Source organism: Coccinella septempunctata, chromosome 6 (assembly GCF_907165205.1).
Source record: "Coccinella septempunctata chromosome 6, icCocSept1.1, whole genome shotgun sequence".
Classification (NCBI taxonomy): domain Eukaryota; kingdom Metazoa; phylum Arthropoda; class Insecta; order Coleoptera; family Coccinellidae; genus Coccinella; species Coccinella septempunctata.
This window is the reverse complement of record NC_058194.1, coordinates 15,989,192-16,004,468: the sequence shown is the minus strand read 5'-3', so window position 1 is coordinate 16,004,468 and position 15,277 is coordinate 15,989,192. Positions and strand designations below refer to the sequence as shown.

Sequence of the window (15,277 nt, the reverse complement as noted above, 5' to 3'; positions counted from 1 at the left end):
TTTTATAATCTATTCATGGAACAATTTGATCATATGCAAAATATCTCGTTAGGTACCTTCTCAATTTCTATGTAAATTTTGACCTAAGTAATACCAGCTAAGATAAGGCATTCTGAATGCTCCCACTTAAATATGATATTATTAAGTAGGATTCCTTATTCCTTCCAATCATTCGGTTCATTCCGGTGACAGAAACGAAGCGCGGAGTACAGATAGTTTGAATCGTTTGAACCTTATTCTAATAACATTCCAAAATAATGGCTAAAGATAACCTAAGTGCTGTGCTCTACGGCATCGACGATATGAGGCTGGTAAGAAATTTGAATTGCAACGTCGTATCAAAATTGGATTACTTGGATTGTTAGTTCAGGTCAGGTCTGTTCATTCAAGGTTGAGGCTCTATTAAGTTTTTTTCAAAGATTTGTATTCGTTTACAATTTTCTTGTGATAATGTACAGATGAGTTTCTTCACTACTACCTATTCAAGTAAAAACTACAAGTATTTTAAGTATGTATAAATGTATACCTTATGTATGTGCGTAGTGTCTACCTATCCTAGATCTATAGGAAAAAAGCTTCGAATATCCGTCTAAATAAATTCATAATCATTATCACCCTGACCTTGACAATGAAAAATTATTGCGATTCGATGATCAAATGAAAATAAGGCGATAAGAAATAACACATATAGGTATCTATTTTAATAAACAGGTTGTTTCATGAGTAAACGAACAAAAAGAAACTCTAAAGAGGGGGTGTCAAGCTCAGTTCAAAACAGCCTCAGTTGGGTACCTCGTTTCAGTTTTCAGAAGGTTTTCACATTTTTTATCACTATTTCTTCCGAAGTTATTTATCCGATTCAATTAAAAAATTTGCATTTTGGGTTAATGTTGTTTACCTTAGTCAGTATAAAAAACATGTAAAAATAACAGCAATATAAGGACCGGATCTTCAATATCACAGAACATATGCAAGGAGCACAAAACAGTAAGCTATATTTTCTCATCAACAGAAAATATTTTTCGTTAAAATCCACTTTCTACTTCCCAACATAGCCCAACAACATTAATAAAAATAATAATCGATTAATTTGGAGGAGATTTCAGGACTCTGGACTACATTCAAGTTGAACCCAAAACGGGAAAAAGGAAAACAGTATAAAATTGGAACCCTGATAATATTCGAAGACAGGATAAGGGTTGAGGTGTTATTTAAAATTACCAGTTGATGGAGATGATTCAATTCAGAATAACTTTCTAAAAAAACTTCAACCACAAAAAAATTATTAAAAATAAGCTATGGATGGGGCATACTAATGATTCAATAATTTTGAAACAATCATATATACAGATGACCAAAGTATAAAAATATATAAAAGGTGTTTTTCTTGAGTTTGAATAGAAATTATAATCATTTAGTCCGGTCCTGTTTTAATTTTTATATTTTTTTGTTCTGAATTCAACTAAATTTCAGTTGAATCGGTTAATAGTTTCAGTAGTTATGAAGTAAAACAAAATTTAAGTAGGTACCAAGGTACTCATGTAATACTCATAGCATTATTTTTTGATGTATTGGGATCTAATTTTGCTTTAATTTCGAAGATTGGTGAAGTAATCTGAACGGATGATATTCTTGATCAAAGAATACCTTTTCTATAGTTAATTAGATTTCGGTGAATGTCGTCATAAAACATTGTCAACTACATCCAATGTATCGATCAACAAGTTTGGAAGCTCCAAACAGAAATTCATTGAATTTTTGTGTTTTATTATGTTTTTTTCCTTGTAGGAACAAAGACCTATTCCGAAACCGAAGGATAATGGTGAGTTGAAATCAGAAAATCATTTAACCAGGTAGGAAACGCCATTTTCATAATTAATTGAGGATATCGCTTCTATAAGTTTGTTCTATTCCAATATTTCCAATCATTATCGATATCCATGGTTCATACGAGTGCCCCTGTTCAGGAAAACATTAGTTGATATGAAATGTGAGAAATGTGTCCGATATTTTACAAAATTCCATAATTTTATCAGGTGAAATAAATTTTTCGATTTGCATTAGAAATACTTCCAAATTATAAAATTATCATTAGTCTACGGCTTTGGGAAATGACCTAGTCCTAATCAGGTCTATACAGGGTAGTGGCAAATTCGTTGCTCAGCCATCTTACAAAATATATAGCTAATAGAAATTCTATTTCTAGATAAAAAAATTCCGTTTGAAAGTCTCTGATTTTATGATGTCCCTCAATTCCTGATAACTCCTTTTGTTCTACACTTATAGCAAAAAAGGAAATGTTATTCTAAAATGGTTTATGTTGTCTTTTCCTTTTTGACGATTTCCAATAAATTTCGAAATCGTTCAATGTTATTGATTGAACTGACAATATTCTTCTCCAAATCGTCCTCACAAATTCCAAGATGGGATCACATATTCTAAGGCGGAATTCTTTATGTGGCATAGTTTGGAAGACAACAGAGTGGAGCTTCGAATATTTCACTGTATAGCAATTTTGATTGCAAGAATGCGTCTCAACTAGATACAATTTTTTGAACCACTGGTGTAATATAGAAGTGAATCTCGAGATGTGTTCCTCATGTAAGAGGAATATGATGCCAAGACATAGAATTCTTGGATTCCTGTCCAGCTTTGACCATAAATTATTTTTACAGAGGTACTTCTTAAGATGGAAGTGGTGGGAATTTGTGGATCAGACGTTCACTACCTCACCAAGGGAAGAATTGGACCTTTCGTGGTGGAAAAACCGATGGTCATTGGTAATTAATGAGAAGATGTATACAATACAGTAGTTCATTTGAATTTATAACTTGCAGGTCACGAAGCTTCTGGACAAGTGGTTGAAGTTGGGAAAAATGTTGACTGTTTAAAGCCAGGTGAGATGCATTTGAAAGCAGTAGAAAAAAGTGTTCAAAAATTTTTATCGTCGAGATGAAACAACTTTATTGTCTGAACTACCTAAACACTAACCTTTTTTTTTATTGTCTTCTCGCTTCCATACAGTATCGTTTTCTGGTTCAAAAATAAAAAAATGCTTTTCGGGCGTCATCTTCAGGGAGGGGCTGGGCAAAATAAATTATATGAAATTCCCGCATTATTTTACGACAACAAATCATGCCTTAAAGTTTTTTACAATAATTCATTTACACCCTGTATAATTTGGATTGTGTGAGAAAATTATGACACTCATCATCATGCGGTAGCTATTATCAGCTTCAGACATTCGAATCTAAATATTCAACATTCAAAAATAAATCAAAACCTTATTAATATCTTCCACCTTTTTAATGAATGAATTTTTTATGAAAACGTTTTCTCATAAGATCCTCAAATAGCACAGTGTTCATTCAAAACGGAATTAGTTCAGTAATAAACAAACTTAGAAAATCATTGAACGTCATCATCAATGTGTCAATGATAATTGAAGATCGTTTCAATAATGTGGTTGTGAATAACTAATAGATATGTAAATTGTTATCTCGAACATTTGCTTTAGCGTTGTTGATTATTTGTGAAGATTTATGTTACGTCAGTTTTCGTTTCATAACGACTTATCACTGGATAATAGAATGACAATCGGAACTTATTATAATAAGTACGAATATCTAATATCTAATACCTACTACACTAATTGACTCATCAGCACTATATATTTTTGAAATATTAAGAAAAGATTGACGGATCGACGGATGAGGTTTTTTTGATGAAGTTACATGAGCACATTACAAGTTGAATGCAGCATTACTACAAGCAGTTCACAAGAACTTGTGTGTCTTTCGTTTCGTAGGTGCAATAGTTCTCCTGAAACTACGTACTATTTTAAGATTCGAAGATTTTACTATATTTCAGGGCTAAATCGATTTAGAAAACCCGAATTGAAAAAAAAAGTTCTTAGCAGTTTGTGATGTGGCCAGTAAATTTAGAATAAATCGTAAGTTAAGGTGCAGAACCTCTCTCTATTTTTCCCTTCCTAGGGGTTGAAGATATTAAGCATCATTCGTCATAAAGACTACTACTATGGTCTTCATGCAATGGTCAGGGTAATGCGACCTACTCAAAAACTAAGTTCATGTTCAAGTTTTTCGACTTTGCAAAACATGGTGAATTCGTTTCGACTCTGAGCGATGTGCCAAGTAATCTTTTGTTGCAAAAGTTATATTATGATATTTATGTGAAGAGTAACTTATTTAGCTCCACAGGTTTCACAGGTTATAAAGCACATGGTATTCAAATTTTTGTAGGAGTGCCTACCCTTTGTAAAGGTTGAATCATAAGTCACCAAAATTAGTCTCCTCGATTTTGAAGTTGGGAGTTGATTTGAATATTGTATTGAAGTAATTCTGATTCTAATAATATATCCTCGTGTGTTGTTTGAATAGATTTTTTAAACATTCTCATGAGAGGATGAGTTATTGTTCAAACAATGATTTAAAAAAAGTGAAGGTATAAGTAGGGGCATAATAGATGTCAAGATCGCATCAGTGCCAAGTAACCCTCAAAAATCTGTGTGTATTTTGATGTAAAGGATATTAACTAGTGAAGTTCATTCAGTATCACATGAAATTAACTATTTTGCATTAATTAGAAGTAGCCTGTTATAAATAATAAAAATTCATAGTATTTATTTCAAAATTGATCTATCTAGAAAAAATAATTCCTTTTATTTTTCCTATTTTAAACGGTATTTTCTCATACAAACAATATATATTTTTTCACCTACCTATCTATCCGAATGATATGGTACTTACTGAAAAAAGTTGAAATAATTTTCAGAAAAATTGTGCCTTGAAAAAGGAGTGAACTACTCCGAAACGTCGACAAAAATTTTGTAGAAAATTTCTCTTCTTGAAAACTCAATCGGTGTGAAATAATATGTAGTGTCCATGTCTAAAATTTCAATTCCATATCTAGAAAAATTAAGATTTTTTGTGGGATGGTCAGATTCCGGTGACACCCTTCATAATTCATGGGCTAATATACTACCTTTGAGTATTCCACTCATTAATAATCAATGGTAATACTGCAACTTAGTTGACAGTTTTGTAGATGATGTCGTATTGCGTAGGGGAGGGGTATATTTCGACTCAACTTTTAAAAGTAGTTGTGATGCCGAGAAAACGAGAACATGACCTTGGTCTCCTCATTCATCCACATATCAGGGAAAATAAATCTCGTACCTAAGAAGCCTACAAAATTCAGCAAAACCATGTTTTTTCAATAGGAGATAGAGTAGCTATTGAACCTGGAGTACCATGCCGCAAGTGTACATACTGCAAAGAAGGAAGGTATCACTTGTGTCCAAAGATATTCTTCTGTGCCACCCCTCCAGACGATGGCAATTTATCCAGATATTATTGTCACGCAGCAGACTTTTGTCACAAGTAAGGATAATTGGTCCCAAATATATTCGATTTTAAGCTCGTGCATTTTTTTCAGATTGCCTGACAACATGTCGTTTGAAGAGGGTGCTCTGATGGAACCATTATCAGTTGGTGTCCACGCATGTAGGAGAGCAAATGTTTCTGTGGGATCAACTGTGTTGATTCTTGGTGCAGGTCCAATAGGCCTTGTAACTCTGCTCGCAGCCAAAGCTTTTGGAGCATCTAAAGTGTTGATAACAGGTTCTACAGCTTTTAATTTGAAATTATTACTCTTGAATCTCGCCCTCACTTGTTACGACATCAAAAAATCAGTGGAGTCTCGAGTTCATCTTCTTGAAAAACTTCATCGTTGTGTCTATACATTTTTCGGTTATTTTAATACAAAAATCTTTGTTTTCTGACTTATATTGTTATAACCACAAAAATTTTCAGATTTGGTCGACATCCGTTTGAAGAAAGCCAAGGAAATGGGAGCCGATCATGTTTTCAAAATCGAGAAGGATATGACAGAAGATAGTATTGTGAAGGTTATCAAGGATACAATGGGCGAGGCACCTGTAATCAGTTTAGATTGTACGGGGGTTGAATTGTGTGTGAGAGTTGCTTTGAAGGTCAGTATTGAATATATTAAAGAGGGTGTATGAGATCAGAAGTGTTATCAGAAGTCATGTATCTGTCATTACGTTTCTTACACATCTCGTGTACTCGATTGAAGTGAAACTGAATCACTCAGTAGGGTATTACGGAAAGAAAAGGCTCATATGAAGGAAATTTCGATACCTATCGAAATATTCAGGGTGTCTGTAAATAAATGCGAAGGACATGATTCCTCGATGAAAATTTGCAGGGGTAATTTATATAATTTTTCTTCGAAATCAATCCCCCCATTCAAAATATAGCCTTTAAAAGTCTTAGACGAATTGACGGATTTAAATTTTTTCCACTGAAAAACACATAATATGAAGCCCTAATTAGATTTTGTTCACACAATTTTTTTAGATCTCATAACTTAATTTAGGGGTTGAAAATAGCAATAGATATCTTAGAATATTTCATTCCATACGATGAAATGGAATGAAAACTGATCAGAACTGCTTGTAAGTTTTAATTTATTCTAAGAAAAGTATCGAATACATATATCGAAATTTTGCAACAACTTTTTTCTCCTGAATCGAATGAGAAATCATAAGAGAATTTTATTTTTCGAAAATCTTTCCTATAAAAGCTATTTTTGAAAGAAAATCGTAGGAGGTTGTTATCTTCAACCCCTAATAATAAAGTTATGGGATCGAAAAAAAATGTGTAAGTAACATCTACTTAGTGCTTCTTATATTATGCAGAGTTTTATGACTCAGTGTTGTTTACAACCCGTAAAAAAAGATACTACTACCACTACTGCTAATTTTCATCGAGGAGTTGTGAAAAATGAACGAAAAATGAAATTTATTTCAAAGTAATGGATGTCTAATTTTGTGAAGAAAAGTTCATCTTTTTTGTCAACATCTTCATCCTCGGAAAACATCTTGACAACCAATTTCTCCCTTAGCCTTAGGTAACAATTTATGACATTCAATGCAGAATTTTCTACAAACGATTTTTATTATTGTCGTGACTCCTTATGAAATACCCTTATTTTCTCTATATAGCTATTCTACTCTCATAATCCCAAGAAACACATTTCTCCTGGATTATTTGAAAAAATACAGCAAAAAAAAATTCACAATATATAACTCTATTGAAGCACTGCTATTGAAAATATCATTTTTTAAACCAAATTAGTTTTATTTAGTGATTATTTACTTTAGGTTAAATACTGACAGATTTCTATACCTGTATACCTACCTATACCTATGTACTAGCAGATCAATGTTATTGCATCTAAATTGGAATATTTTTATCAGGCAACAAAAACTGGAGGAACAGTTGTTCTTGTGGGAATGGGCAAAGACGAACAGACAGTTCCACTGACTTCTGCCCTTATTCAAGAAATTGATATCAAAGGAGTCTTCAGATATTGCAATGAGTGAGTATACCCCCATCTCTTGAAAATAATCAGAATGATTTTTTAAATTTTATCAATTTATTTTTAGCTACCCATTATCCATCGAAATGGTCAAGACTGGAAAAATAAATGTAAAGCCACTGATTACTCATCAGTTCAAGATGGAAGAAACGTCAAAAGCATTCCAAACCGCTATTAGTGGGGAAGGAAATCCAATCAAGATTTTGATCTACCCAAACAAGACTGATGCGCCCACTAAATATTATTAAGAAAGAAATACTATGTACTCCTGATTGATTTATTAAGAAAGAAATATTTTCAATTTTATAATATATAATAATTATAAATATAATTAATTATATAATTTTACTGAATACTTCAATCAATGATGGGGTTAAATATATAGTCAATAATACTCGATGCTACCACTAAGATATAAGGTATCAAAAATGTAAATATTTCTCCATGTGCGGGCTAACGAATGCTAAAAATAAACGTTATGCTATTTTTTCAGGTAGTTCTTTTTTGGGGAAAAATAAGCCAGATAATTAGATTTTCACCTGTAAATTAGCATCGTCCGAGAAGTTAGAGAGGTTTTGAGGGTAGTTTTTGAGATTTGAAACACAACTAAAACAAATATATATTTGTTTTAGTTGTGTTATTCGCCTATAACTATAGTTATATCAACGAAAACTTTCATTTCAACAACAATTCAAGGAAATATTGTTCATCAATCAATAACATTGAAAAGTAAGTCTTCGTCCCTTAAGGATGAATTTTTTCAAACTCGAAAGAAGATTTTTCTTCAATAAAGTTTTCGAAAAAAAAGAGATGAGCCCTGTATGGAAAACACTGGCACGAGCTTACTCACAGGCCTGATGAATAATACACAATATTTGCACAAATACCTAATGCACGTGTGGGCTGCTTTGTACTTCGAGCACAAGTGGACAAATTTGAGTTATTCTCAAGCAATAAGAAACAGCATCGCTTTCTTTTGCTGTCTTTTAATTTCAGTGTAATTCAGATTGAAAAAAGTTAATATTATAGTTTTCGAAAAATATACATATCTTATGATATATAATTATACTTTAGTCCGTAACAAGTAAAGAAAGTGATCATGGTCAATCTATTTCCTTGAGCAAAATGGCAATAATAAATCACTTGCGATTTATGAGCCATTATTCACTGATGGTCTATAAAACATTCATAAATCACTTGTAATTAATAATGAGTCGTCATTCACTAGCGTATCAAAACAAGCTTCATGATCGCAACCAAATGAACAATTTTAAACTCAGTATTTTAATAAAAAAAATTAAAGCTGTTTTTCGGGTACCATCTCTAAGGGGCTGCAACTAAGCAGAGGAAGCACAAAAAACAAAAGTTTATATGAAAGGCCCAGCCTATTTTTTGACCCCCTAAATTTTTTCGCAACTCTTCATATATACAGGGTATACTCATCTAGATATTCATCTGGAGACTGGACTGACTCGATTGGGACAGCCTGTAAGTTAAAAAAAGTTTAAATCTTGATTTTTTTACTCGTTTTCCACTGTGACTCGAGAGTGATGATGATGATGATTTCTAGGACGTTGATATTTCCACCTTATGAGGAAGGGCATCTGAAAATGAAGCTTCATAAATTGTTACTTATACGTTTTATTATTTGAATGAATGTGCTATATTGATCGAGATATTCACCAGAATTTCGTTACGATTGTTTTCATGCCATGCGGAAATCTTGGATAGATGCCAAAATTTACTTATCGTAATATAACCGCTCTTTTAGTCTGCTCTGCGCATCCACGAGAACCCATTATTGGGAATATTGGAAACCGAACAAGCCGATGAGATCAATGCCCTCCTACCAATAACGGTTGAAATAGATTCTGATTTGGTCTGACAGGAAAGCAGAGCTGCAGAGGAGATAACCGTTAACTGGCCAATATTTCCGATATCCGAAACCATGTGCTTCCATCCGATCAATACGGGAAGAAACATTGAAGTTCCAAAAATCTCCGGTATTCATAATGCATTAATCAGGCATGTGAATAACTGGGTTTTATGACATGTTACGTCTAATATATAACTCATTCCGATTGTACACTTTGTCAGGAATGAAATTTAGTGCAATTTAAATGTTGGAATTCCGATCTCGTGTGATTGCTCTTCAACATCCTGCTCTCCTGATATTGAGCGGGCCTGCTGGAGTTTACAAATACCGTTTGCTGCATTCTTGAAATAATTTGTGTAGTTGGAAGAAATCCCAATAGGGGAGAAAACGCATCCTTGTTCTGTTATCTTCTTAGATACTCTGTTATCTATCTGTGTTTATGTTTCAGATTTTCACAAAATGAGTTTCTTAACCACAACACGTGTTTCGCCATCAGTTATCACATTTGCATCTTCAGGTGGGTGAAGGTAAACCCAAAATCGTATAATCTGTTTCAAGTTCAATTGATTTTCATAGTGTACCTAGGTATCGGCCGAAAATATATGATATAATTGTATAAATTATGAATTTTTGTATTCCAACACTAGTCGTTGATTCACATGTTTATTACAACAAATACTTTTCAATCAACATAGTCTTCTATTCCCTACTTTGCAAAGCAGAAAATTGTTTTTGACAGATAATTCAAAACGCTACAAGAGAAAATCGAAGGATAATTTTAATTTTGAACAAAATTTTCCTACTTTCTTCAAAGTTTACAAGAACTTTCGAAGTTGTTAAATCTGTGTACCGAAAAATCTTCTTTAGGTAGCCAATATATTCAAAATTATAGCAGTTAAACTTACAGGCAGTGGCGGCTGGTCTGTGAGGGCTATAGGGCTACAGCCCCCCATACAAGAAATCACAATAAATCAATCTTTTTATGCTAGTTACCTTCCCATACGATTTTTAATGAAAATGTATTTATTATTATTTATATAATTTATTAATGTCAAACTTTCTTGCGACTCCTGCAGTTTTGTTTATTTCAATCATAGTCTAGCAGTTCGTCAATGTATGGGCGATGAATCGTATAGCCCCGAATTCTTGCATTCGGACAGTCATTCGGCTCCAATCGCAACTCTTCGTGTCGGTCGTTTTAAGGAGTAAAAGTGCTACGATAAAAGTTGCCCCTATCCGCAAAACGCAAGACGAATCTCAAGACAAGTGTATAACAAGTGATAACGTATGGGCAAGGGCAGGATTTAGAGATTTGAAGCACCTTAATGAAAAAATTAAGAAGCATGAGCTATCTGCCAAGCATGTAAATTGTTCGACAGAATTAGCTTTTCTGGTTACGACTAATATCGCTGCTCAATTAGATTCATCTTACCGGAATAATATTATTAAGCACAACGAGCAAGTAGATGAGAACAGGTATGTTTTAAAAATAATTATAAATTGCATCAAATTTTGCTGAAAACTGGTTTCAAAATTTCATATTTTTATTATTATTTATTATATTCGCCACTGCTTACAGGATGTTCCATAACGACTTGCTTAATTTTTTTAGATTTCCGAGATTGAAGTCGACTTCATGGGGCTCTTCAACGCTTTGGTAGATTCATGATTATTTAAACTTAAAAAAAATAAAATGAATGCAGCATATGAATATAATTCATTTTGATCATTCTGTGATATCATATTATAGGTACTGTGTGAGTAAAAAGTGAAAGTTATATTATTTTCGGTTTTCAACATTTTGTAGAAAAATACGGAGGCGTACATAATATTTTGGAAAATATTTTTAGCTAAATTCCGACTGTGAAGTTGGAATTTCATTTAAAAATCTAAAAATGCATCATCAAGGGGTGGAGGCAGTTGAGTTTCTTTAAATGACTCCAGAAATAGATAGACTTTTTGTTTCTGAGGATATTCAATCGAATTTTGACCTTTTAGGACTTATGTGTTTTGAAGCCAATAACATACACTTTAGGAGTGATTGATGATTTCGAAGTGTTATAGAAAACATGCTTTTTTCTTATGTTGGTAATTGATGAATTATCTGAAATAAAAATAACAACCATCACGAAAATAAAAAATAAATTATTATGTTATTGATACCATATACCACAGTAAGAAAAAGGGATGTTTCCGATACTACTTTTCACCTCTCATCCTAAATGGTTAAGTCATTTACCTCAAAATACATAAAATGTGGAAATTCGAATTCACTGGGTTGAACTATTTTATCTGGCCATTATCACTTGAGTACCAAAGAGGCATCAGGTGTGAATGTTTAATCACCCCTTCCGATTTTTACGCCACTGGCGGAATTGAAATTCAATCAATCGTTTCTCCAGTACGTACTTTCTACCAAGTTGTAATATCGTAACATTATTTTTCGGGATATTTCGCGAGTTAAACACGATGGCAGTCAATTTGTATTTTTATTATGGTATATTGAGTTTCATTTATTACATCATTAACCTAATCAGTCTAATATAATGAAAGTTCAATCCGTAATAACAAAAAAAAACGTTATGTCTATCGTTTTCAAATACTATAGTATATAGTATAGTACTATAGTATATAGTAGTTTATACCTACATTTTTCAATATTTCAATTTGCTTAATGGGTTTATAGGTTCGAGATAATTCGATAAATAACATCATGTTCTTATAAGGATTAGAGTTCCATTTGAGTGGAAATCCTATCCAATGAATAACCCATAAGACTATATAGTTAATACACAATATGAAATTAGATAGATAGAGATAATTCATAGAATATCTCAAAAAATAATGCTTCATTGCTATGAAAGAGGAGTACGATTTTTATGTAAAAAATTATTGGAGATCGAAAATTTTTGATAGAATTGCAATTCCGCCAGTGGTGTAAGAACCGCCCCTGACCAGTGGCGGATCGACAATTTCTGGGGCCCTGCGCTCGGAAACTTTCGGGGCCCCTGTATATTTTTTGTGAATTGAAAATCAACACAAAAATGAGTAAATCAGGTACAAAATTAAAATCCATATTTCTCTCTACGAAAAAAACATAAACATTATTGAATAGATAATAATAATAAAATATAAGATGAACTTCCGAAAAAAGTGAACTTCTTTTTATTATTTTTATGTCTGAAAATACTTTTATTGCAGTATCTTAATCCAGACTCTTCGTTATATATGACTTCAAATCGAAAGTATATTCCTATGAACTAAAGTCTGTTTTCCTTTATAATTGTTATTTATTTTTTATTCTACAGCGTGAATTTTGAGTAAGTATATTCTTAAATCCTTTGAATATACCCACTTAATATTTTTCATGTAAAGTTTTCTTCATCTAAATTTCATAATTTCGCAGTTATAGCTATATGTATTTACATTATCTTCGTCAAAGTTGAAATGATACATTCCGATGGCTATGATTGAACAAACTCGTTTGATATGAATAATCTCCAAATACAAAAGGTATTTTCACAGTTAAGTAGTAGAAAAATGAGGAATTTTGGATAACGTACATTTAAGGATTTAGATACTCTGCAACTCAGACAGGAAGAGGAAAGATATTTCAAGTAGTTCATTTGGGTTAAATCTTTAAGCTGAGTGTTCTATGGCTGCAGGTTGAAGAATTTCCAATTAGTAAATATACACCCTGTATACACCTATAATAGTATCCTGAAAGAGCCTGAACGTCTATTTATAATTGAGAACTTTATGTTGTTAAACGTAGACCAAAGATTAGAGATCTGAGATGTAGACTTCATAAATTTCGAGGTTATATTTTTTGTGTACAATTCCAAATAGGTACTTATTATTGATAAAATTCTAGGCCTTAAGAATTTTTATAGGATGATATTCGAAAACTGTCGGATCCTACCAGCTTACTTTTATAATAATTTAATTTAATTCGTCATGACACTGTAGATAGAAAAAATTATGTTAATGTCAGTTGGACAGAAAATAAAAAATCGACGAGAATATTTGGAATTTTGATATTTTGAGACAGTTCAGCACCGAACTGAACAAAAACAGTGCGGCTGAAAATGAAGAAGTATAAAATACAGGATGTTTTCCAACTACGCTCTAGGTACGAAACTTCAGAGACTGAAACGCCAGATCCTCCTTAAACAAGTACTCTCAATAATAGTTATTTGTGCAACCAGGAAAAAGTATTATAATTATGAGCGTAAGAACGCGAAACACGAAAAATAATGTTTCCAACGTGTTCCACACAATATTTTTTCAGATTTTGATTAGGATGTTGATATGAATTCAAATTAAAAGTACCAAAAGCCGAGTTTCTCTCGGAGATTCCTTTAAAATCGCCTAGTGACGGAAATTATTCAATTATCTTACATAGCTTTGTGGCGTCAATCTGTCTCATTCAGTTTTTCACTGATGAAAGCAAGTATCGTTTGATCATCAGTTGCGAAATATTTTACTTTGCGTAACTGGTTGCGGAAAGTAAAACGTTTCAAAGCGTCAATGAGTTTTAAAAAGTATCACTTTATATGTCAAAATTACAAAAACATAACATAACATTCCGGAGTTGCTTCTTTTCTGAAGTTTCAAAACTATAACGGTATTTAAAAAATATCCTTTAACCGATGTGGTTGAAATGGGGTAGGTAGGTAGAGTTATTTGACGTAATAAGGCGCTAAGGCGTACAACAAGTGGATATCAACTCTCCCAAGCTATTCACCCTGGCATTGGAAAATGTCTTCAAGAAACTTGATTGGGAAAAAAGGGCCTAAACATCGACGGTGCCTACATCAATCATCTTAGATTCGCAGACGATATAGTCTTTCTGAGCACTGACATTCAAGAGCCGAACACCATGCTAAATAAGTATCGAAGTATCTAAGGGAATAGGCATAAAAATGAACCTAAGTAAGACCAAGAGAATGATGAGCAATGAATATAAAATCACCATCGATAAGGTCACCATCAGAGAAAATGTGGATAAGTATATATATTTGGGTCATAAAATCAAATTGGGCTAAGAAAATCAAAGTGTGGAAATAAAACACAGGATCCAATTATCATGGGTGGCATTCAGCAATATGAAAGATATCTTTAAAGACAAAGAGGTACCCATCAGCCTAAAGAGAAAAGCCTACGACAGCAGAACAACTGAAAGTTGCACAAATAAAAGAGCCATGGAGAGAATAATGCTGGGAGTCACCTTGAAGGACAAAATCCGAAATAGCCAGATACGTCATAGAACCAATGTAATGTAAGCCTAAAATGGCAATGGATCGGCCATGTGGCGAGACAGGAGCCGGACAGGTGGACCCAGACCAGAAGGTGATACTATGGAGACCAAGAGGGACAACAAGAACTGTGGGCCGACCTAAAAAGAGATGGATAGATGACATCAGAACAGTGGCAGGAGGAAGGTGGATGAGATTGGCAAGAGATCGTATAGCGTGGAAAAACCTGGAAGAGGCCTATATCCGACAATGGATGACACGGGCTGAAGAAGAAGGAGGCGCTTATTTAGTTATTGGGCCCAGTGGCGTCTCAGTGGACACCACAGCCGATAATATTGAGAAAAAATGTACGCCACTGACTTTTAATGGTTGATAAAGATTTTTAGACTAAGCAACAAAATTCAACGTTTTGACCTCTTGTGTTTGACTCCTATCAAACTTCGTGTTCGAGGAAAAAAAAAATTAAAATTCACTTTTTACTCATTCTACAAACCTTCTATGGCCAACATAAAATAAAAAATGTACAATTTCGACCTCAAAGGGAATGAGCAAAATGCCCACCTTACGGTATAACACACGAATGCAATCAATTGTCTGAAACGATCAAAAATACCTGGAGTATTCCTTAAAATATCGTAATTGTCAATTATTCGTATCTGTATCTTAGAAACTCCGTATATATTTTGATAGGAATTTTTTTTCAAATGAACTAACGAAT

At 33.1% G+C, this 15,277-nt stretch overlaps 1 protein-coding gene across 1 annotated transcript; it reads left to right on the top strand.

Moving 5' to 3' along the window:
* Positions 1 to 156: 156 nt before the first annotated feature.
* Positions 157 to 7,913, top strand: LOC123315582 (sorbitol dehydrogenase-like). Its single transcript, XM_044901336.1, has 9 exons — positions 157 to 311; positions 1,789 to 1,822; positions 2,676 to 2,780; positions 2,838 to 2,897; positions 5,243 to 5,402; positions 5,458 to 5,642; positions 5,835 to 6,013; positions 7,304 to 7,425; positions 7,493 to 7,913. Exons 1-9 carry the CDS (start codon positions 258 to 260, stop codon positions 7,671 to 7,673), a joined length of 1,080 nt encoding a protein of 359 aa, XP_044757271.1. The 5' UTR covers positions 157 to 257; the 3' UTR covers positions 7,674 to 7,913.
* The last annotated feature ends 7,364 nt before the right edge of the window (positions 7,914 to 15,277 follow it).

Bases quoted from the DNA above. Each gene is read 5' to 3' on its own strand.
- LOC123315582 (XM_044901336.1), top strand. From the start codon at position 258: ATGGCTAAAGATAACCTAAGTGCTGTGCTCTACGGCATCGACGATATG. The intron at 5,403-5,457 runs GTAAGGATAATT...CATTTTTTTCAG, and splicing joins GCAGCAGACTTTTGTCACAA to ATTGCCTGACAACATGTCGT. The intron at 6,014-7,303 runs GTCAGTATTGAA...TATTTTTATCAG, and splicing joins GTGTGAGAGTTGCTTTGAAG to GCAACAAAAACTGGAGGAAC.